Source organism: Sporothrix brasiliensis (assembly GCF_000820605.1).
Source record: "Sporothrix brasiliensis 5110 chromosome Unknown Cont20, whole genome shotgun sequence".
Classification (NCBI taxonomy): domain Eukaryota; kingdom Fungi; phylum Ascomycota; class Sordariomycetes; order Ophiostomatales; family Ophiostomataceae; genus Sporothrix; species Sporothrix brasiliensis.
The window spans coordinates 4,123,395-4,144,650 of NW_024467139.1; the positions used below are offsets into that span (position 1 = coordinate 4,123,395).

General features: G+C 51.2%; 5 protein-coding genes across 5 annotated transcripts; 2 read left to right on the top strand and 3 right to left on the bottom strand.

Moving 5' to 3' along the window:
• Positions 1–3,982: 3,982 nt before the first annotated feature.
• On the bottom strand, positions 3,983–4,842 carry SPBR_07716 (essential for mitotic growth 1; the record flags this gene model as incomplete). The annotated part of the gene is made up of 2 exons (XM_040765970.1): positions 3,983–4,489; positions 4,558–4,842. The coding sequence occupies 2 exons, from the start codon at positions 4,840–4,842 to the stop codon at positions 3,983–3,985; spliced, it is 792 nt and encodes a 263-aa protein (XP_040617102.1).
• Positions 4,843–10,729: 5,887 nt separating this feature from the next.
• SPBR_07189 (uncharacterized protein) lies at positions 10,730–12,212 on the top strand (the record flags this gene model as incomplete). Its single annotated transcript, XM_040765443.1, has 2 exons — positions 10,730–11,390; positions 11,473–12,212. 2 exons carry the CDS (start codon positions 10,730–10,732, stop codon positions 12,210–12,212), a joined length of 1,401 nt encoding a protein of 466 aa, XP_040617103.1.
• A 1,589-nt stretch (positions 12,213–13,801) lies between these two features.
• On the top strand, positions 13,802–14,407 carry SPBR_07880 (uncharacterized protein; the record flags this gene model as incomplete). The annotated part of the gene is made up of 2 exons (XM_040766134.1): positions 13,802–13,936; positions 14,015–14,407. The coding sequence occupies 2 exons, from the start codon at positions 13,802–13,804 to the stop codon at positions 14,405–14,407; spliced, it is 528 nt and encodes a 175-aa protein (XP_040617104.1).
• Positions 14,408–14,937: 530 nt separating this feature from the next.
• SPBR_06557 (uncharacterized protein) lies at positions 14,938–17,850 on the bottom strand (the record flags this gene model as incomplete). Its single annotated transcript, XM_040764813.1, has 3 exons — positions 14,938–15,158; positions 15,228–17,694; positions 17,758–17,850. The coding sequence occupies 3 exons, from the start codon at positions 17,848–17,850 to the stop codon at positions 14,938–14,940; spliced, it is 2,781 nt and encodes a 926-aa protein (XP_040617105.1).
• Positions 17,851–18,797: 947 nt separating this feature from the next.
• On the bottom strand, positions 18,798–21,128 carry SPBR_06716 (uncharacterized protein; the record flags this gene model as incomplete). Its single annotated transcript, XM_040764972.1, has 2 exons — positions 18,798–20,690; positions 20,796–21,128. 2 exons carry the CDS (start codon positions 21,126–21,128, stop codon positions 18,798–18,800), a joined length of 2,226 nt encoding a protein of 741 aa, XP_040617106.1.
• Between the last annotated feature and the right edge of the window lie 128 nt (positions 21,129–21,256).

Genomic DNA, 21,256 nt, shown 5'->3' on the forward strand with positions numbered 1-21,256 from the left:
AACCACGAGGCTTCTCGGTTCCAACTTTCGAAAGCCAGATAGACTTGCGTCTTCATCCCCGCACGCATCCTTTCCGCCCTAGACGAACCTTCGGCGACCCTGGATGATAAGAACAAACAGTGGATTACGACGTAAGATATGGAGCAACTAGGGGACAGCACGATTGTGTGGGCGCGACAGGGGGCAAACGAGAGGCAAAAGGAAGGACATTCATCACAACATGGCCCCAGGCCAGGCCCTGGCCCGGACCCAAACTGGCTCGACAGGTCCGGCCAGTGGGTGCTAGTGGGAACCAGTGGAAGCCCAGAGGCAAATAGAAGGACCGAACCATCTCGCTCCTCTTACATCCAGTCGCACGCCAATTGCCGTCAGCCCGGCGGAAGCTGGGGGCCAAAATATATACACGTGGTTGGAATAAGGATACGTTTATTTCTCACAGTGCAGCTTGAGCTCTATGACCAGCCTGGCTGGGTCAGGCGAGCCAGGCCTGGCCTCTCAGGGTCAGGGCCCCGTCTGACGAGAAGAGAAAGCGGGGCAACGTCAAGAAGGAAGAATGGACCAGAGTGGAGGATGGACGAACATCTTCTGGATCACATAAAAACACCCGTCGACCAATTAAATTTCAAAGGTGCAGTCTGCCCCAGTTGTCTCCCCCTCCTCAGTCCTCTCTGCCCAACGGTCACAAAACCACATTTTCAACCACAAGATTCGCCAACAAACGGCGAAACAAAACTACATACGACAAACGACATACGATATACGACGTGCAGCAGAAGAACCAGACAGAGCGAAAGCAAACAGTGACACTGAGCTGATGGGGCTGGGAAGCGCTGCTCTGACCTATCAGAACAAGCCCTCATCTAGCTTGCCACTGTGGCTTTTGTTTTCTTGTTGGTCACTGTACGATTGGGAACTCTTATTTGTTAACCTTGATTGCTTTACGTGCATTTTTGCCCTGCTAAGAGCTTGGCAGGCAACTCCACGAAATGTGGCCGGTAATGCGAGATGCTTGACGTGCACTTTCACACTAGGCCGAGGAGTGGGCGTGAAGAGGCCGCCGCGGGTGTCACTAGTGGACAATGACAGCTGGAGTGGATGAGAGCAGTAGTAGCCAACGGGAACGGTGAACAACAGCTCGACATCGTTTCTCCCTTTCGCAGCTGATCCTAAAAGAGGGACGTCAGCGAATGCCAGGTCGAGGACATGAACAAACGCATTTTGTGACTTGTCATTTGTCTCCGCCTTACACTTTGTGTGCCCGGTTTGACCTTTCTGCACTCCGTACATGACCACGGCGGAACGCATCACAGCAAGGAACCAGCGGCGTCAATGGTGACGAGCAACTGCCGCCACACACACGTGAATATTAACACTTAATCACATACGTCAGCATTGGATGCCCTGCTCAGAAACGGGATACTCTTCGATACCTTCCTGTTCGCTCGTTCTGACATCGAAATTTTGTATGATCGCCCGAAATACCACGGTTCCGCAACTGGACTACAAGACGACGAAAGGCGAGACGTGGCATGTGCAACAAGAAACGGGTCTGATCTTTCTGCTAGTCCTCTATAACTGCCATGCCGTCGTACACAACCCAGAACTAATACAACACGAGTCGGGGAGATTCTTGGGCAGGCGGCACGGGCCATCCTTGCTGTACACCAGCTTGATAGCAAGCTGTGGTGTGAAGTGCGTCTCTCCAAATTAGTTACCGGCAACAGTGGTGGCAGGATGGCCGCAGTTCAACCAACCTCCTCCACATTACTTTGTTCTCCATTTACGTATTAATACATCACAGAAGACCAATATCTACACTAAATCAACAAATGGCCCCAGCAGCGGTCCACAGCTCCCACAAATATTGACACTGCCCTCTACACGAAGCTTCTGGTTCTCACATAAAATATTCCGTACCTAGTTGGGGCTAGCTGGTTGCTTTTGTCCAGCATTCTCACTTCTTGCAAGGGCTCGTATTTAGTAAAAAGTTACATGATTACTGCCCTGTTCTGTCCATCCACGTGCGGGACAGAAGGAACTTGACAACAGCATATGTACAATGTATATCCAATGAAGGGGATCCAGAACCACGATCAAAGGCGTAATTTAGAGAGGGGAGCCAAAGAGAGAAAATGATTTAGACACAGTACGCGGGCTGTCTGCCTCTGTTCCCGTTTTGTCACTGTGCATGGCCCTATCCACCATCGTAGGCTGTTTTTATGGTAGCCAGTGCAGAAGAGCGACTGAGGCGCCAAGCAAGGAAGAAGCCCACGTAGGACTAGGCTAGCCAACAGGATCATGACAGCCAGTCAATACCATATATTGGAGAGCTAGCCTCCTATTTCAGCAACTCTGAAGCTGCAGATAATTACTAAAAGATGCCTGCTTCTCGACGAAACATGTTGCTGGTTCGGGGCTCTCAAGAAACCGACCATCACGTTTCCGAGTTGCTTTATTCACGCGGAACGCAGAAGGAGCCAGAGGACCGCTAAAAAGAAGGAAGGAAGGAAGGAAAGGGCGCATTGTGGCTCATGTCGCCCGGCATGATGCAGGCAAAAATAGAAATCCTTTTTTCTGAACCACACAGCCAAGTAAAAAGGCTCCGTATGGCAATCCCTGTTCCAAACTCGGGAGCACAGGAACAAAGTAACAAGAATAACCTGTGAAAAGGAGATGCTGCATTGTCCGTTCTATACTGAGCAGTTCAGCAAAACTATGTACATGCCAACCTTTCTTAGTTGCGGCGTTGAGGTGGCCAGTTTTACTTGTCCATGCAACACAAAATCTCGGAAGAAACAGGACAGTTGAAAATAATAATTGCATTTGGTTCGTTGTCATTTCATTCTCTCTTTAGTAGCTAACAATAAAATCTACCTCACGCTCCTATTAGCCGTGCATCATGCCAAACAAAGCCGTTCCTAATCCCGGTCTCTTGCCCAGCCCTGAAACTGCTGGCTGCCAAACGGAGAGGTTCGCCTTGCCCAAGTTCCTTGGCGTTATCCAGCCAGCGAAGGTGCAATGTTGACTCTAAGAGGTGATTGTTGTTGGTGATGTGCATCGTGTGTCGATATTGTCCAATGCTCGCTCGTTCCTAAGGCTCATCGTGTGATCACTTTGTCGTGCCTTCTCCCAGGTCCTGGGAAAGGTCCCGTTTGGATATCCCTCTCAGCTGCAACGTCCCCGAATATGTTATCCCTCGCCTCGCCTCGCCACGCACCTTTCCCCTCAACCGCCCCGTTCGCTTTGTACCATAATTTCCCTTCGTCTCTTTGTCATCTCGGTCCTCGGTCTCGTCCTAACACCCCCCCCCTCCCCCCCGGCTATCTGGTTAATGGTATAACGTGGCAACCGCGGCGGTACCCAAACAGCAGCAGAAAACGCGCCAGGTGCCGAGACGACGGACAATTCCCAATAAGGAAAGAAAGCTGCCCAAAAGAGGAACAGCCACAAGAAAACAAAAGAAAATATGGAACAAGTTGAAGTGTCCCACGATGAAGAACCCCCTCTAAATAGAGTGGCTTCCTTGGATCCGGTGTTGAACGCCCCATGTTTTGGTTGCAAAAACAGCAGACAGCGCAAAGCACAGATGTCGACCCAAACGCCAGACAAGACCTCCAACCCAGGCAAAGTTGCTGCGATGTTGTATCACAAAACACCGCCCAGAACGGTCAAGCTGTCGTAACACAAACAGACGCATGAAAATCCAACAGCAACAACGACAAGTAAAATGCGACAGTAGTTGAGAAAGAGAGAGATAGGGGAGGCACAATTGCACCGCTGCGGGAAAGGAGCCAGCCGGCCCCAGCCTTTACCACTTCTATCCCCATGATGATTTAAAGTGTTGTAGCCTCTCTTCCCAGAGGGTTTGTTGTAGATTATCGGTGGTCCGCAAGCACAGAATCCCAAAACCATCCCCTCTGTGTTCACATATCGGTTTGCAAGAAATTCTAGTCGTAAGGAATGGCCAGACAGTGCGGCGGCCTTATATGATATCCCACGAGTCCTCGGCGGCATGGCAGAACTTGCTGCATGCGACACTCGCGGAAAGGCTGTAGTTGCTGATAGAAATTTTGTCGTCAACGTAAGCATCGGCAAAGTTGTCAGGCCCTTTGGCCATGGCACCGACAAACACGCAAATGCTCTCCTTGGGATCCAGGCTGTCGATGTAGCTGCGGACAGGTTGCACCTCGGCATCAAAGCTCAGCGTCACCTTGCGGCAGTTTGGCGGGAGGTGGTCTGTGATGGGGTTCTTAATCACACGAAGGAGCTTTTCCTGCGAGTTAGTAGATCGGATGGAAAGGCGGTGGAGCAGCTGCACCATGAGACCGGCGAAGCGCTTGAATGTACGTGGGATGCGGACAGTAGGTGAGACCTCGATCAGGACGTCCTTCGCCGTCAGAATGTAGATCTGGAGTTTGCCGGCTTTGTTGATAGGCGAGTCGAGGAGGGTCAAAAGGCACTGCGTCCAGGTCTCAGTACACGACGGCGCCTACCAAAGGGTTATAGGAATACGTCGGCGGCGCGCGGCCTTGCGACAAGAGAGGAAGAGTGGCAAACCTGGTGAGTGATGTCGGGTCGTGCGTCACTTATGTCTCGGTTCATCTTCCGCATGACGCCGATGTGCTCGTCGCTGTTGAGAAGTGAGTACTTCTCGTCGCGATGCGCGACGCCCATCCGATTAGCCGAGCCTCCCTGGGATGCGGCGCGGTAGGTTTCGAGGCTCGCATTGGCAAGCACTACAATCAGTCTCCGCGTATCTTTATCAGACGAGGCGATGGGGTGGTGCTGCTCCGCGACGAGCTGCGGCAAGGCCGGGGGCGGCAGAGACTGGGTTCCTGTCATTGTGGGCGGCGGTGGTTAGGAGATTGCTTCGAGAAAATGGTTGGCAGAACAGCTTGGCTGAGAAGGCAAGAGAGGGGGGGCTCCGCAGATGTTTTGTTTAGGAGGGGGCCCAAAATACTCGGCCTCCTATGTGGCCGCCTTGGACGGGAGGTCTCGTGACTCCATGCGCGTCGCTGTGGTGTCTTCCACGTCAAGGAGTGAAAACCAACGACACAGGTGCAGCCGGCCAGCAATCAGAGCCACGGCCGAGAAAGCAATTGTGAACGAAGCGCGTGGACGACAAATCAAATGCTCGGGTCAAAGATTGCCATTTCCAGGGGTGTCCAACTTACTCTGTCTCTTGCCCGCACGGTGTTCCGGAGACGACATTGTGGTGGAATATTTGGATGAATGAGTGCGAAGAGTTAAAATTGAGCACGACAATAGTAATAATAACCAAGAATAAATGCTCGGACGAGAGTCAAATAAAAACAAAACTGCGTACGGAGAGCTTCCAAAAATAAGGACGACAGAGACAGAGAAAATAAAAGAGGACAAAGAGGGGAGAGTAACCGTTGGCGATGGAAGGCGGGTTGGCGGGTTGGAAAAATTCGTTGAGTACTTTTTGACGATGCAAGTACGAAGGCTGTCACGTGGGCGACTAGTCCAGAATCGTGCCTTCTTTGGCGGGAAAATTAGGTCAATTGACGGCCTTATTTACATGTGGCCATGAGACTGTTTTGTTTATCCTCCCTTGGGCCCAACCGTGATGTTATAACGGCCTATGAGCCCCTTTAGGAACGGAACCTTGTCATAGTTTATGTTGTTTTATGGAGGATTTGGGAATGCTCGACTGTGAGGCGAAGATGCTGTAACTTCTCAACAAAAAAAAAGTTGCACGTGACCGTTCTCATCTCGCAGGGTTTTTTTTTTTTTTTTCACGTAGGCGTCTTCTTCGAACCGGATCGCGCCAGTAGCCTTACCTCCGTTTACTATTGTGAAACTCCTGATAGCCCAATGACTTGCCTCGCTTGTGCTACTACTACACAGTCACTCAGCTTTGCCTTAGGAAGGTTCAAACGCTCTCGCTCGGTGTGGCGCAGAAGCGTCCCTGAAAAGAACGCCAGGAACGTGGCGGTGCTCACCAGACGAGTAAGTTATGTGGCGTTAGCTATTAGACAAGCACTGAGTAATTACGGGACATAAATACAGCACACTTGGTTGCTGTATTTCGCTGTGTCGCTGTATGTTCGGGCCAAGGTCCCAAGCCATCCAAGTATACGGAAGCTGCGATCACAGGTACCGCCCCAGGAACGGTTTCTCGTTTTAATGCCTCGCTGAGCTCCATGGAATGCCTAAGTCCCTACTTTCAGTGGCCTTGTGCCAGCCCCGTCATTGGCCCGTCATTGTGCACGCAACATGATTCTTTGCGATGGGCGGGCAAGCGCGGTTGGGACAGATAAGTCAAGACTACTCGGAACAGCACAGGCAAAAACAAACATTTCCGCTATGCGGCGACTGGGACCCGTCGCATCTGTCATCATAGAACCATTTTACAACGATGGAATAGGGTAGTACGGATGTGAGCATGCGTATCATTTTCGGCGGATAGATCAGATTATGAATCGCATAATCCGAAAGGAGGCACCTGGCTTTTTGAGCACGTTGCTCCGTGTGGCAATGCCTTGGAATGGATGCCAAGACAAGACAATTTCTCATACACTATCTCCTGGTCCGTTTCGCTTCTCCTTGGGTACAGAGGTTTCCTATGTCCAATTTCTATGTTCGCGAATACAGAAGTCTAAACCTCGTCCGGGCAATGTAAGTCTGGGATTCGACTCCGCAATTCATCTAGGAAATGTAGAACAGTGATTTTTCTACCTTGCGCCAAACTTGTTTCTCAGTATCGGAGCCGTCACCTAGCGCCAGCTGTCTAGGTCGTATTTCAGTCATGTTTGGACAGGGGCCTCGTACATTGCTGCTTTGATCGACGTTTCGTCACAGTTTAAAAGACTCAATGCATTACAATATCCGGCGAAGCATACCGTGCGCTGCCGTCTCCCTGTGGTCGTTTGCTACTCGAAAAAATATGCCGACCTCAGGTAAAGTCGCCGTTATTTATTTTACTGTACTCCACGGACAACCCGGAGAAGTGCAAACTGGACGTATGACAGAAATTCGGCTCAACTTGGTGGTCCTGCTATGACGTCCGGACCTTGTACTTCCCGCTGCAGCCTTGATGGAAACGCACGGCTGGTAGCAAACTGTCGACGCGCCGCTTTATGAAATACCCATACCCTAGCAAGACTTGTCCAAGTGGAGGAAAGCCGGAAAAAAAAGAAGAAACGAAGAAAATAATCAGGCCACTTGATCGGGGCTGTATCCATCCCGACGTCTGGCGGCATCTAATAATAATCATCCAGGTTAGGCCGAGCAGAGGCTTCCGATAGGATGGATACTCGTCGACGAAGGGCAGACAGTGCGTGCCCTTGTTGATACTACATATCGCCTTGCCCCAAGACATGAAAACGAGCCCTGAATGGGGTACGAACAGGAGCTTAAGTGTGCAAGTTGTGGCGTTCAAGACAGGAATTTACATGTTCACATAAGGGCTCCATAAAGCTTCCCGAGCCTCAATACTATCAGTAAATCAGTACGCTACAAGTGGGCTTTACTTGGATAATGCGTGGCGTCACCTCCCCGTCGGTCACACTTATGGTTGAACATCGGATAAAACGTGTTTGGACAATTGGTTTTTTTTACAACATCAGGTCGGGCCAACGCCAGTCTTAAAAAAGATAGTGTCTGAGGAGATTCAACCACGGCACAGCAGGTTTGGGATGAAAAGCGCTACTCAGTTCGTATGTCATCTCAACAAACGTAACTGGGCACATGTTGGAAACATGGCACTGGGACTGGAACACCAGCAAAGAATATGCGAATTCCGTTCAAGCAAATAATATATAGATATGGATAGAGCATATGTAGGCTCAGCATTTTACAAACCATGAATAACAAAAGCAGAAAAAAAATAAGCTACTGAAGACCGACTATCTATCCGTCTCCCAAGCTGAAGTCGTTACCAGGACTGAGTCGTTGGCGGATGTTCATATTTAGGCTATTCTAGGTATCTCCAGCACTACACAAACGCGCAAACTGTCCGAGTGATACAAAGAAAATCATCGCAGATCAGGCCCAACTGCTCGACGGCACGAAGTCGTTGTCAGAGGCACTCAAGCAAAACAGGAGCAGGGCTTCGGAGAGGGCCAGTTAATGGCCAGAGGATGTAAGGTTAGAGATTGTAACAATCGGCACGAGCACACGTCGAGGCGTCGTACTGTTCCACTACTCTATGTTTTCCAAGCTCAGGACCATCAAAGAACACAAGTCTCTGATAGCGAAACAATATCTAGTAAATAAAATGGTAACACTGAGCCGCCTCATATCGAAGTACCCTAGCAAAGACCATCGAAATAGCTCTTGCGAGCGGATGCGACATGTCCCTTAACCAGCATTTTGTTTCTTGAAAGTTTCGCCAAGGGGATTGACGCTGGGGCCGAGCCACCAAGTTTCTTCAAACTTGCCCAGGTGGTCTGTTGCATGGTTTTAACAAGCATACGAAGGCCATTGTTAAAGAGTGTTCCATCAGTTCTCTTCCATGCCTACCTCTGCGGCACCACGTTGCTCCGCACTCTATTGCGCAAAAAAGTGCCCTATTGTTTCGGCAATGAAAGCCTCTTTGTCACATCAAGAAAAGAGCGCAGAGCCAAATGTTCATCACGGCTAACACATCGTGTAAACGATGATTGTAGACTCCGAATTTCCGTCCGTCATGTCGGTCATTGCGCATCGCATCGTGCCGAGCAAACGGCAGAACAAGCCAAAGGCCGAGATGAGAACACCCATTCTCATCGATCTGAGAGGGAGACGCCCATCCGCCAAGCGCCCATCATGTTCGCGCAAGCCCAGAGATTTCCCTGAACATCATAATGTGCGCATCTGCCAAGACGAGCGAACATAAAAGAACGACTGCCGTCATTTTGAGCCCCGAAGTGACGCAAAAAGGCCGAAGGTCCTACCCTCTGGTCTGGAACCGTCACAACTAGCAATTGCTGAGAAGGAAGAGACGATGGTGCCGGCGGCTGGCCTGTGCCCTTTCCACCCGACAGAAAATATTGGTTTACGTCGGTATCGCTCTCGTTGCATGTCTCTTACAGGATCTGTTTCGTGATGCTGCGTGGTGCCTTTCCATTGACAGGTCGTCGCGGGGGTTGACAGGGGCTCCTGGTGTACTTTGTTTCTTCTGCTATCAAAGCGGTGTATGTAGGTACTCCCATCTTGTCAAGTACCTCCTGCCTTCCCAACAAGCCAGTCAGGGGCTTGAGGCCACTTCCACTCCTTGGCCCGTGCTTTCCTCATTTGTGGAGATGTTGTTTCGGTAAAGTGCTCATTCGCACCTTCCTGCGCCAAGACGGCCCCGAATTAGCTGCGCTAACGCAGAGCCTCTAAAAACAAATCAAATCGAACGTGTCGTTCGCCAACGACGTCTGTCTTCGCTCCATATGATTTTATATGTATCCAATTCTGTGCCCAGTTACCTTAATCTTCCAATTCAAGGCGCGACACTCGCGTAGCCTTTTCAACGACTGCCTCGTCGCCCAAGATTAGGCTCTAGCGAGGATACCCAGCGGCACAGCGCATTGTCTTGTCTACCATTGATGACTGTTGAGCGCACCTCTAGCAAAAGAAAAGACATCAGTGACGAGAGGCACTGTGAGCGCAATTTCACCCTCCAAAAACTATATGCTGGGGAGTGTACGAAATACCATCGATTCCTCATCTGAACAGACCGTCTGAAATCATTTGATAGCTGGGTGCGTGGGTGGCGCCGTTCTCGAGATGACATGAGGCAGGCTGCAGGCTGACGAGTTGGGGGACGAGGGAGCTTTTTCGGCTACTCAAACTCCCATGTCGACCAGTTCTCGGAGTGTCCAGTTGCACGCATCTTTGGAAGATACAAGATGCCGTCCCTTTTATCAGACTGCCTGCGCGAGCTGACCGAACACCGGCCACTTGACCTTACATTAGGTGTCTTGCAAAGCCTGTGCGTCGAATAATTCTTGCCAGGGTAGATGAGAAGGGGAGCAAGCGCTGGCCGGCAAAAAAGAGTTTAAGAAGGTGTTCAGACAAGACATGTTGCCCCAAAATAGGTTCTTGTCCCCATTCCGTCCTGTCGTGGTCCTGCGACAGGCACTTCCTCAAATGCGGTTTCAACCTTCCAATGCGGCCGCGGGATCTACATTTCCTATGCCCTGGGCTCGCCGTCAACCGTTTGTGTCCTCTGCAACCCATCGCCCACGCTTTTCCCTGTGTCTCTGCCCCTGTTCTGCGTCTCTCGGTTTCTACACCCTCTCAAACACACCCTTCACTTGCTACTTCCGGCTGCAGAGAATAGCTCAGAGTCACTTTTCTCCCCCGAGGCTTTGCGTCCGTCATGTTGGAGATCCCCACGTCCATCAAGGCTCTGATGCCGCTTTGCCAAGAGACATAAGTAGTCCGGCGTAGCCACCTTTTGAGAAGCCAAGCCTTCTCTCGTTTCTTTCTTTTCTTCGTCTCTTTATAATAATACAAGCCCTTCCATCCCCAGAGCGCGGTATTTTGCTGGCACTGTTTTCTCCTTCTTTTCTTCTCTTTTCTTGTCTCTGTCCTCTCTTTTATCTGCTTCTTGTTCAGCCTTGCCAGTCAAGAGAAGATCACGTTGACCGTGGATCTCATTTCACTTACACTCTTTTAACAAGGACAGTTTAATTCGTTTTCCACTTGGGACAGGACAGGTTGCCGCTCCTTTTTTATATTTTACTTGCCTTTTTATTCTCTTTCCAGCCGACAATCAACAACGTCAGACAAAATGGTTTCTGCGAAGCTAGTCTACGCGGCAACGCTGCTCACTCTGGCCCTTGCGGCTCAGAACGACAACAACAACAACGGCGGTGGAAACAATGCTGTAGCCAACGCCGGCGCCCAAACCAACAACGCCAAGCAGGGCCAACAGAACAACGGTGACAGCGGTGCCAACGCCAATGCGAACAACGGAGGTAACAATGGTGCCAAAGCCAACAATGCCGGAAACAACGCCGGCAACAACGCCGGCAACAACGCCGGCAACAACGCCGGCAACAACAACAATGCCAATGCCAAAGACGGAGGTAACAACAGCGCCAATGCAAACACGGCAGCTGCCGCGAAGAGCACCGCTACTGCTTCCGCAGACGCCAGTGCTAGCTCTGCTGCTGCAAACGCGAACAACAACAACAACAACAGCAACAACAACAACAACAATAACAACAATAACAACGCGGCCACCAACACAAACAACAACGGCGCTGACAGCACTACGCTGCAACCCAATGCTATTCAGTCCGGCTCGTTCTTTGATGGTCAGAATGGCCTGGGTGCCGAAAGTGGTCAGGCTGCGTCAGGCACCTCGCAGAACAACTTCATCAACTTCTGTGCAGGCCAGACCTTGACCAATGGTCTCCAAATCACCACGGGATCCTGCAACGGCATTGGTATGTGTTCCCATGTTTTTCTGTCGTGGAAGATTCCATGTAATGCGAAAGGTACGCCAAGTAATCTAACAATCGTGAACAGTTATGGGCCAGATTCCGGCAAAGAACCAGATGATCTCAACGGTCATCACTTTCCCCCAGAACGGCCAGACAATCCAAGCTGGCCAGGACTTCAACATCACTCTGCAGGTCAACAACCTGCAAGCTGGTGCCTTTACCAATGCCGACGCTACTTACTATTCTGCTCCTCAGCAGCTGCAGAACGGCATTGTCGTCGGCCATACGCACGTTACCGTCCAGGATATCGGCAACAGCCTGAACCCCTCGACGCCGCCTGACCCGACCCAGTTTGCGTTTTTCAAGGGCATCAACGATGCCGGAAACGGTAAGGGTGGCCTTGCTGCCGTCGTTGCTGGTGGTCTTCCCGCTGGTAACTTCCGCGTCTGCACTCTTACGTCGTCCGCAAACCATCAGCCTGTGATCATGCCTGTTGCCCAGCGCGGATCCCAGGATGACTGCACCAAGTTCACGGTTTCTGGCAATGGCGGCAGCACCAACGTTGCTGCTAATAATGGTGACAAAGGCAAGGCCGCCGCCGATCTTGCCCAGTCCGCTGTCAACCTTGGCGCCGGTGCTCTGACTGCCACCGCTGACGCTGCCAAAGGTGCTGCAACTGCCGCTGCTGGTAACAACAACAACAACAACGCCAACAATGGCAACAATGGCAACAACAAAAACAACAATAACAATAACAACAACAACAATGGAGGCAAGAACGCCAAGCGCCTAGCTCGTTTTTCTCGCCGGACATTCGTCGCCTAAAACAAGAACCGTGGCATAACAGGAATGGACTCCCAATACTCTTTTGGGGCATATGAACTTTGTATATGTCTAGAACGTTTCTGGGTTTTTCGCCCCAATCTTTTTTTCTTGTTTTAGATGTGTACAGGACGGTTTATTGCTGTTCTCTCAAGTGAGAAATAGTATTTAAAAAGGACTATTTTTTGTGTGTGAATCTTTCCTCGATTTTGGATTTGCTGTTTTCGCATGTCTATTGTTTGCCTAACTTTTTTGTTATTTATTTTTCCGTTGTATGCTAATGCGGCAGCTCTGCTCCCGACAGTTTTAGTCGGTAAGAAGCGTGTCAGTACCTGCAGCGAAATTTTGATTCTTATTTTTTATGACTTTTTTGTGTTCACTACATCTTAGTACCATCGACGTGAGGTCGGTATATTGGTGATGCCAGGAACGGTAGCCTCTTAGTAACATAATCGGCTGTGAAAGGATGGTGAATACGCAGTCTGTGGGCGTTGAAAAATATTGAAAATATAAATATGAACGCTTCTACCGTTTTCCTTTACACGACAAGATAACGGACCAAAAAATGGAACGCACAAGAGTGATGCGACCAGAGGCCAAAAAGAATGGCAGAGTGGTGTCGAGGTATACATACCAAATACGAGTAGGTTTTGATGAGACGTTTGATCTTCTGTCTTCTGAAACACGTCTGCTTGCAAGTGTCCAAGGACCTGTCGGTGTGGTGGTTCGGGTGGAATCTCTGCCGTGTTCTCGAAAATACGTCCCGTCTGAAACAAACCATGTCATGTGTCCAACTTGAATTGACCGTGCATAAGGACCTGTATAGCACGGACATATTGGGCGGTACAACTATGTAAATAGTAGCTCGCTGCTTAACTTCCGTCTTTGGCATGCAAGAATTTTTTTTAACTTGTGCAAGCGTATGACTGGTTTTTCACTGTGGCGGTAATGGAAGTGTGCTGAATGTCTTGGTGCCATGTGGTACTGTACTCTTAATGTTGCCTGGTTTGTTCTTTAGTTTCTTTTCTATTCTTGTCTTTTTTGTCACGCACTCTTTTCAGTATTATTCCCATCGTAAAATGAAAATTAAGGAAAAGTAATAGGAAGTAAAATATAACAATATAAGACCAGAAAAATTACCAAATAACCAAAAAAAAAAAAAAAAAAACAATTTTCGGCTTGAGCTGGGATATGATTAAGCAGGGGCTGAAATCAGTCCTGATTATAAAAACGAAGCGAAAGCATTTATTCATGACAAAATTGAGAATAGTCGAGAAGAAGGGAGTCATGCTCTCGTTGAGTCTGGGCACTATTAAAATGTTGCTGACATTTTGAGAGAGAAAAGGCAATACAAACAACATTGACCAATGACAGGCCATTCTAGGAGGCTCCCCATTCGCTAACGGCTTACTAATCCGGTATAGGGGAGATTTTTTCCCTAGTGCTCAAAAATCGCCAACTCTCAAGTCGTCAGTTGTCGCGTACAACTGACAATTGGCTTCCGGCATCTAGGACGACGAAAACGACGACCGCAACCCTGGTCCTTTCGAAAAGGCAGTCGGTATCCACGACATCCCTATTCTACACACAACATGGCGACACATTTCGTCGCAGCTGCGAAAAAGACATTTCGCGAGCTGCACGGTGTAGTCGTGTCGTCCGGTCTGATGCAGAAGACGGTCAAGGTCCGTGTCGGCGGCCAAATATGGAACAAGCGGGTTCAAAAGGTGCGTTGCCAGTGTACTGTGTTGTGTGCCCGCCCTCTCTCCTCTGGTTGGCCACGACTCTAATTGACTTAATCGTAGTTCTTCAACCGACCCGAAACATACCTGGTCCATGACCCCAACGACAGTCTCCGCACCGGCGATGCGGTCGCCATCTCGCCCGGCTGGCGCATGTCAAAGAATAAGCGCCATGTAGTCAAGCGCATTATTGCGCCAGCACACGTCCCGATTGACGAGCGCCCACCGGTGCCGTCTGAGGAGCAGCGGTGGGAAGAAGCAATAGCAAAGCGCGCGGCAAAGAACGAGCGGCGATCTCTTATCAAGGCTGCCGAAGAGGCACGAAAGCTGGAAGAAATCACTTCTCGGCGGACGCTGCGCAAGCTAGCAAAGAAGAAAGCGAAGGCCGAGGCCGCCGAGCAAGCAGAAACAGTTAAACAGGCAGAAGCCGAGATGCGGGGAGACACATCCTTATAATAAGGGCGGTTTTGGACGAGCACATACTGTTGACGGCAGACATAGAGGAAGATGTAGCGAACTGTTGTAACAATACATTGCATAAGGGCGGGTATTGAATGGGCTTGGAAAAGCCGCCAAACTTGAACATTAAACGTCTGGCCAGGAGGGACGATACCACGACCTTGATTTTTATGTACACATATTTCATATTTCTATTTACTGCCGAGGCCTCTACTTCTCAATGTTACCAAACTTGCAACTCATCGAAAAAAAGCAGGAATAAAAAAATGTCACCACCAGGTTTGCCGTGAGATAATACGTGCAATCGCAATAACACCCGCGAACAAAACCCCCCATAATAGTGGGTTGATGACAACAAACGGAAGAAAGCCAAATAGACAATGTGAAAAGCAACAAAACAGATAATAACAAAAACAAGAAGCAAAGAAATAGTTTCGGTAGCAAAGAGGCAAATACGTCAAGCCAGCGCAGGTATGCATGTGCGTATTGTATGAAATTGCAGAGTGTCTGTAAATAAATGCGCCGACTCAGCCACCACGCTCGCCGTACTCACGCGCCCAGTCCTCGTATTCCTTGAGGCCCGACTTGCTCACACTTGGACGGATGGTCACCAGGCTTGATTCAAAGTCGGATATTTCCATACCCCGAATCTCATCCATTTTTGTCATCAAGAGCGCATCACCAAGAGAGCGTAGCGGACCCATGGCGGCATCCTTGGCCAACGCCGTGATATCCGAACCCGAGAAACCTAAACAAGGTAGTTAGCAATGCTTGTCATTAGACAGCGTGCACAGGCCTGCCATGCCGAGAAACTTACCGTCTGTCAGCTCCACAAGTCGTTGGATATCCGGTTCCGTCAAGCTGTGCTTTTGTTGACCCAGAAGTGTACGAAGCTGGACCGCTCTTGTCTCGGTCTCGGGGAGCGGAATGTACTGGCGCCGCACAAAGCGCCGCCGGGCTGCTTCGTCAATGGCCCACGGTAAGTTGGTGGCCGCCAGAACAAGGACGCGGCTGGCGTCTCCCTTGCGGCTATCTTTGTCAGATGCATCCTTGTCTTCACGTCCGGCCGCGGCACGCTGGAGGTCGCTCCATTGGATTAAGAACTCAGTCTTAATGCGCCGTGTAGCCTCGTGCTCCCCGGAGCCAGATCGTTGGGAGAGAATACTGTCAATCTCGTCGACAAAGATGATACTCGGTGCTAACATCTTGGCCAAGGAAAATAGAGCGCGCACTAACTTCTCCGACTCGCCTAGGTACTTGCTTGTAAGACTGCTCGCCGAGATAGAGAAAAACGTGGAGCGTGATTCGGTAGCTACAGCACGTGCCAGCATAGTTTTACCAGTACCAGGGGGCCCAAAAAGAAGCATGCCAGTGGCTGGTTCGCGAAGCCCCATGAACAGATCTGGCCGCAGGAAGGGGTACACGACGACTTCTCGCAGTGCCTTTTTCGCTGGCTCTAGTCCCGCAATGTCGCTCCAATGGACAACGTCTCCTTGCACAACGATTTCGTTGAGAATTTGCTTGGCGGCTTCGTCATCGACACCAGACGGGAGACTCTTCAGGATGGCCAGTTTGCGCTTCTTCCATGGCATTTTTGCCCAGTCCTCTTCACTGCCCTTGCTGTCGTTCCCGTCCAGCTTATCCGAATCATCGCTTGACGATGGTTCAAGCTGTACATCGGCCAGGAGGTGGGAGACTTCCTGCGCTTGTCTTGCAGGCGCCTTATCCTTCCTTGTTGCGGGCATTCGAGACGAAATTGACGGTGCAGAGGTTGCTGCCGCGCTTCTGTCTAATGACGGCGATGACGAAGATGCAGCCGTACTTGCAGCGTAGCTCGAGTGTACGTTTCGTCTGATTTCGATTCTATTCCCTAATGCTGAGTGGTTCGTCGTGCCAGTGGAACCTGGAAGGCGCGTGTGGCCTGTCGACCTGGGTCGTGCAGACAGATCGTTTTCTCGCTCCAAGCTGGAGGACGCCGCAGTTGCAACAGAAGGACGTTGGTTGGACGTAGAACGGTTCAGCCGGCCAGGTCGACCGCTGTCGGCAGTTACCTGCATTGACCGGCCCAGGGCACTAGCCGCGGCGTTCAAGGAGAGGGACTGTGGTTTAGCCGAGCCGGCGTACTCTCCGGACCGGTGGTTGTCGCCGGATAATGAAATAAGGTCGGCGCTGCTGTGGTTAGGCGACGCATATGCGGGCTCGGGGATAGAACGTTGAGGAACAAGGCGTCTGGAATTGCTGTCCCACTGTAGTGCCGGCTTCAAGCTAGGTGAGGATTCGCGTACGGGTTTGCGGCTAGGCATCTGCAAGGATGAGGACGGCATGGATTGTGCCTTAGATGTCGAAATGTCGGCAGTGGATGAAGACGATTTTCGGGGGCTTTCAGATTTTCCGTACGACGAAAATCCCAGTGCACTCCAGGCTAGGGTAGCAGCCTTGCTGGCACCCTGCCTCTCCGCCGTTTGTTTTGGTGCTGACCTGCCAATTCGTGACGTACGAGAGCTCTTCACCGGCGTGTCACTCGGCGTAGACCGAAGGGTCGGCCGCAAGGTATGTTGTCTGTCTTTGTTTGGTGACCGGGATGAGCGTTTTGATAGAGGTTGTCTGCTAGTATTAGAGGACTCTACGTCGTGATTGGCGTTCGTAGCCCTAAGTGAGTCCATTGGTGGCTGCGTGCCATTGCTGCTGCTGCTGCTGCCACCGGCGTCCTGCAAGGAGGATGGGACAGGTGTTCCCGTCACTACTCTCCCCGAATCATATGCTATTGTTCGCGAACCAGACGGCGATATCCGGGGTGGCACCGGAGGAGCAGGACGGGACAGCTCTGGCCGGGACAGCTCGCTGTAGGTGATAGCGGGAATCGTGCCGCCGCCGATATAGCCGCTGTTGGTTGATGGGGATGTCTGGCTTGGACCCTCGCCATAAGAACTGTAACCGCCGTAGCTATCGTAGCCATTGTTGTTACTTCTGCCACTGTTCCCGTTGTAGCCGCTGTTGTAATTGTTGTAGCTGCTGGAGCCGTTGTGACCGTTTTGGCCGCTGACAGAGTTGTTAGAGTAAGACCTGGGCGGATCCTGAAAAGGGTCGGCACGTCGCGATTGCTTCAGTGCTTCTAACAAGTCGATCCGTTCCCGGGCCTGGTATTCCAGCTCTCGCAAGCTGGCTGACAGAGCCTTTTCTGCTTCAGTCAACGCCGCATATTCAGGGATATTGCCGTTGGCTTGCTGGTGCTGGATCTGTTGGACGGCAGCCTTCCAGCACCGCATGGCCTCCTCTTCGTTTCCCTAGAAGAGTCAGCAGGGAGTACAAAAGCCGACATATCGTGTTCGAAGGAAACAATCACACACCTGTCCTTCATAGTAGACCGCGGTCGAACATGTCAAGTAGCCCTCTTCATAGATCTTCTGCAGGCTGGACGCCGCGGTCCCGCTTTGCAGCATCTTGCTGCCCTGGCTGCTCCTAAAAGCATGTGATGTCGCCAGAAAGCCAAAATAATGCAGCCAAGGTGAGAACGGAATCGCAGGCGACGGCGGACAAGTGCCGTGATGTATCGCGTGCCGTACAAGTTAATGGTTCAAAATTCGATTTTGGTAAGGGCCGCTGATTTTTCGAGGGGAAAAAACGTGCCGAAGTGGAGCGATAAAATGCCAGCGAAAACAACACTGACGGCAATTGAAAATTCGCAGATGCAATGGCAAGCAGAATGTGGCCGAGCCTTTTGGATGCGGCTGAGAGTCGAGGAGGGCGATAATGGAGAGAAGCAAGGTTGGAGAGAGATTGCACGTAGATGGGCTTCTCCATGTGAGGTCAGTGAGTACTGAAATGTACTGAGTTGGGTCATATTTTGTCCCTGTTCAGGAGTGCGTAGATGTGACCTACCGCTGGAAATGAGGGCACTCCCGCTGCTTCGACACCACTGTGGCCGCTGAAGAGCGCTAATGCTCAGAAGAAGGCATTTGGCAAGGCTGGCTGAGTGTAGTAATTCTGTTTTGTGGGGCGGCGCCTTCTCAGTCGCTAGGGAAGGCGGGGCATCAGTGACGTATTGTTTCTTCTGTTTCGACAGTAGCATCGGTAAGCAACTCGGTTACTAGCATAATAATGTACATGAGCGGTATTTTCGCGTGGTGGTCGGCCTCTAGGCAGACGAGAGCCGACAAACTTGTGTACTGGCGCCGGTTTTGGTTCGATTGGGCGATTCCGATTGCGACCAAAATTTTGCCACGCTGGTAATTGACCAGCGGACTTTGTTTATTTGCTTTTGTTCCGCGATTTGCGCTTTGTATGCTGCCATAGTGAGGGCACGTCTCTTTTTTTAACTTATCTACCCAAACCACCAGAGGACATGCCAAAATGCCCTTGGAACGTCGATTCCCCCGATCCGTCTACATCACGATAGTAACACGCGTATCTCGAGTGTCGTCCGTGGAAACAGGTCACGCAGCGTTGTTTCAGGATTTTTTTCTGCGTTCCCATCCAACACCATCTCATCTGCAGCGTCGAGAATCGCCTCCACGTGTTCAAAATTGACACAGAACTTCTCGGCAGCTTCTTCGGTCAGCTGTCGGGCCAGTCGAGGGTCTTGAAGTGGCTTCAGGTTCTCGACCGCGTCCATCAAGGCAGACGGCAGGAAGTCGTCAAGGCGTTGGCTCGCCAATGTAAGAGCCTGTGGTTGCAGCAAATCGAGTTTGACTGCTTTTTGTAAATCGGTCTTGCTGTCGGGCGCGAGTGGTCCAAGGGCGCCGAAGAGAGATTCCACGCCTGATTGTTCGCAGAAGAATCCATACTGGTTGTCGGCAAGGGCTGCCGCTTTGTTGTCAATGGCCGACTGCAGCTCAGAAACGCGGGTGCTGGTGAAATCGTATGCCGACAGCGTCTCACGGGCAGCCGATAGGCAATTGATCATGAATATCAGGCTGTCTACAGGGGACGCAGCCTTTGCAGCCATCTCTTCGCAGCCGCTGAGGAAAGGGTCAAGGGCCTCAGTTAGAATGGGTGCGAAGCCCGATTCGCGGCTGTCGGGGGACGCCAGGGACGTATCGTAGGTTTTCATAATTGCGACAAGCTGCTCAAGGCTGTCTTGAAGGAACTCGGGCAGTGCCGAGTCGGACGGGGCGTGTGCGAACTCGCCGTGCAGCGTGGCCACGCGATCACGGACGAGCGAACGGAAGTGGCGCAAAGCTTCGGTTTCGAGGCCGCCCAGCGTTTCGACAAGACCTGAATCGCCACTGTCACCTTCCCTACTGCCTGGTCCGCTGACGCTGCCATTGGCGCCGCCCCCGTCGCCTCTGCTAAGGAGCTTTGCAAAGGTGAGGTGGTAAAAGTTCAAGAGATTGGCCAGTTTGAAAGCCAAGATAGTATCTTCGTTTGTCTGGATAACTTGTTGCGTACGCTGCCGCAGGAGACGAGCGACACCGGCCATGTCACGGTCGACTAGCTCGTTGAGGGCCTTGACCGGATCGAAAACGTCCGTACCCTCATCGCCCCCGTCATCCGCAAGATGCCACACTTCGTTTTCATGCCCTTCCTTGAGGCCACGGGCGAGCTCACCATCGGCCACAAACAATGACTCAAGCGCCTCGCGTTCACTAACCGTGGCCGAATGAGTCCAGGCCAGCATGTCACCAGCGTAGCGTAAAGGATCGTGGGCGGCCATCTCAATCGGCTTCACGCCGTGACGGCCACTGCTGTCGCCGTTCTTTTTACTGGACTCGTCGCTGCCGGTAAGTGCGACAAAAAATGCATCCGACAAGATACTCTCACGGGCCTCGGAAAACAAGTCAAGGCAGCTCTGGAACAGTGACGGTCGCTCGGCAAGGACACGCAACGCCCGGCTCATTGTTGCACCAATCTGGTGGTTCTCAAGATTGAGGTTCTTGAATTCGCGCTGCACCCACTTGTAAAGCTTTTGGTAGCCGTTATTGATGTTCTTGGAAGTCTGTCCCATGATCTCGGAGCCGAGAGACTGGTTGTCCTCGAAACCAAGCAGCACCTCACAGTCCTTGAGGATCTTTTTGGCCTTCTTCAAAATGGCAAAAAAGGGGTCATCGACAGGCTCGACCGTCTGTGTCAAAACGGCAATCTCGTCTTCACTGAGCACGAAGTGGCTGACAAAAGCTGTGAGTAGCCGGCGCTGAGTCTCTATATTGCGGCGCTGGTCGATCAGTGTAGACGCCTCTTCTAACACGGGATCCGTTACACTGTGAGCAGAACTAATTTCTGTTTTCATTGCATCGTAAGTCTTGTTGAGTTTGTCAATGGTGCCTCCTATCCGGCGAAGTTGCTATTGCTTATTAGATCTGGTTCTGACTTTGCTTCGTCGCATGATGTAAATAGAGGACGCCAAAGAGGCTATAAAAATACAAAATAATAAACTCATGGCACTCACCTCAGCCACGCGGCCAAACTCGGCAATCACTTCGCCATTGCTGTCGATGACTTCTTTCTGGATATCAAGTCGCATACGCCGCCGCGTTTCGGCAGTGTTGTGTACCCCCCGTTCGTCGAGCAGCGCTAATGAATCGCGGAAGTCTGCATTTGTATATGACGCCGACAAGACGCTGGTGACTTTTGATGTAAGAGGGTTGTTGAGCCCTTTCGCACCGGAGGCTGACGGTATGCGCGGTGACAGAAGGTCCGTGGAAGCTGGGCCTCCCACAGTCGGAATGCTCAGGCTGTCTGGCAAGCCCAGCTCCAGCGGACGAGGTGGTCCCGAGGCCATGTTCAATCGAGGGTAACGTATGGTAGGCACATTTCTAGATGGATATGCTCAGGAGGTGCAGACGACTCCGATGGCGCAGATCAGAAGAAGAGTAAGGAGGTCCTTTGTGAGTTCCTTTGCTTCTTGTT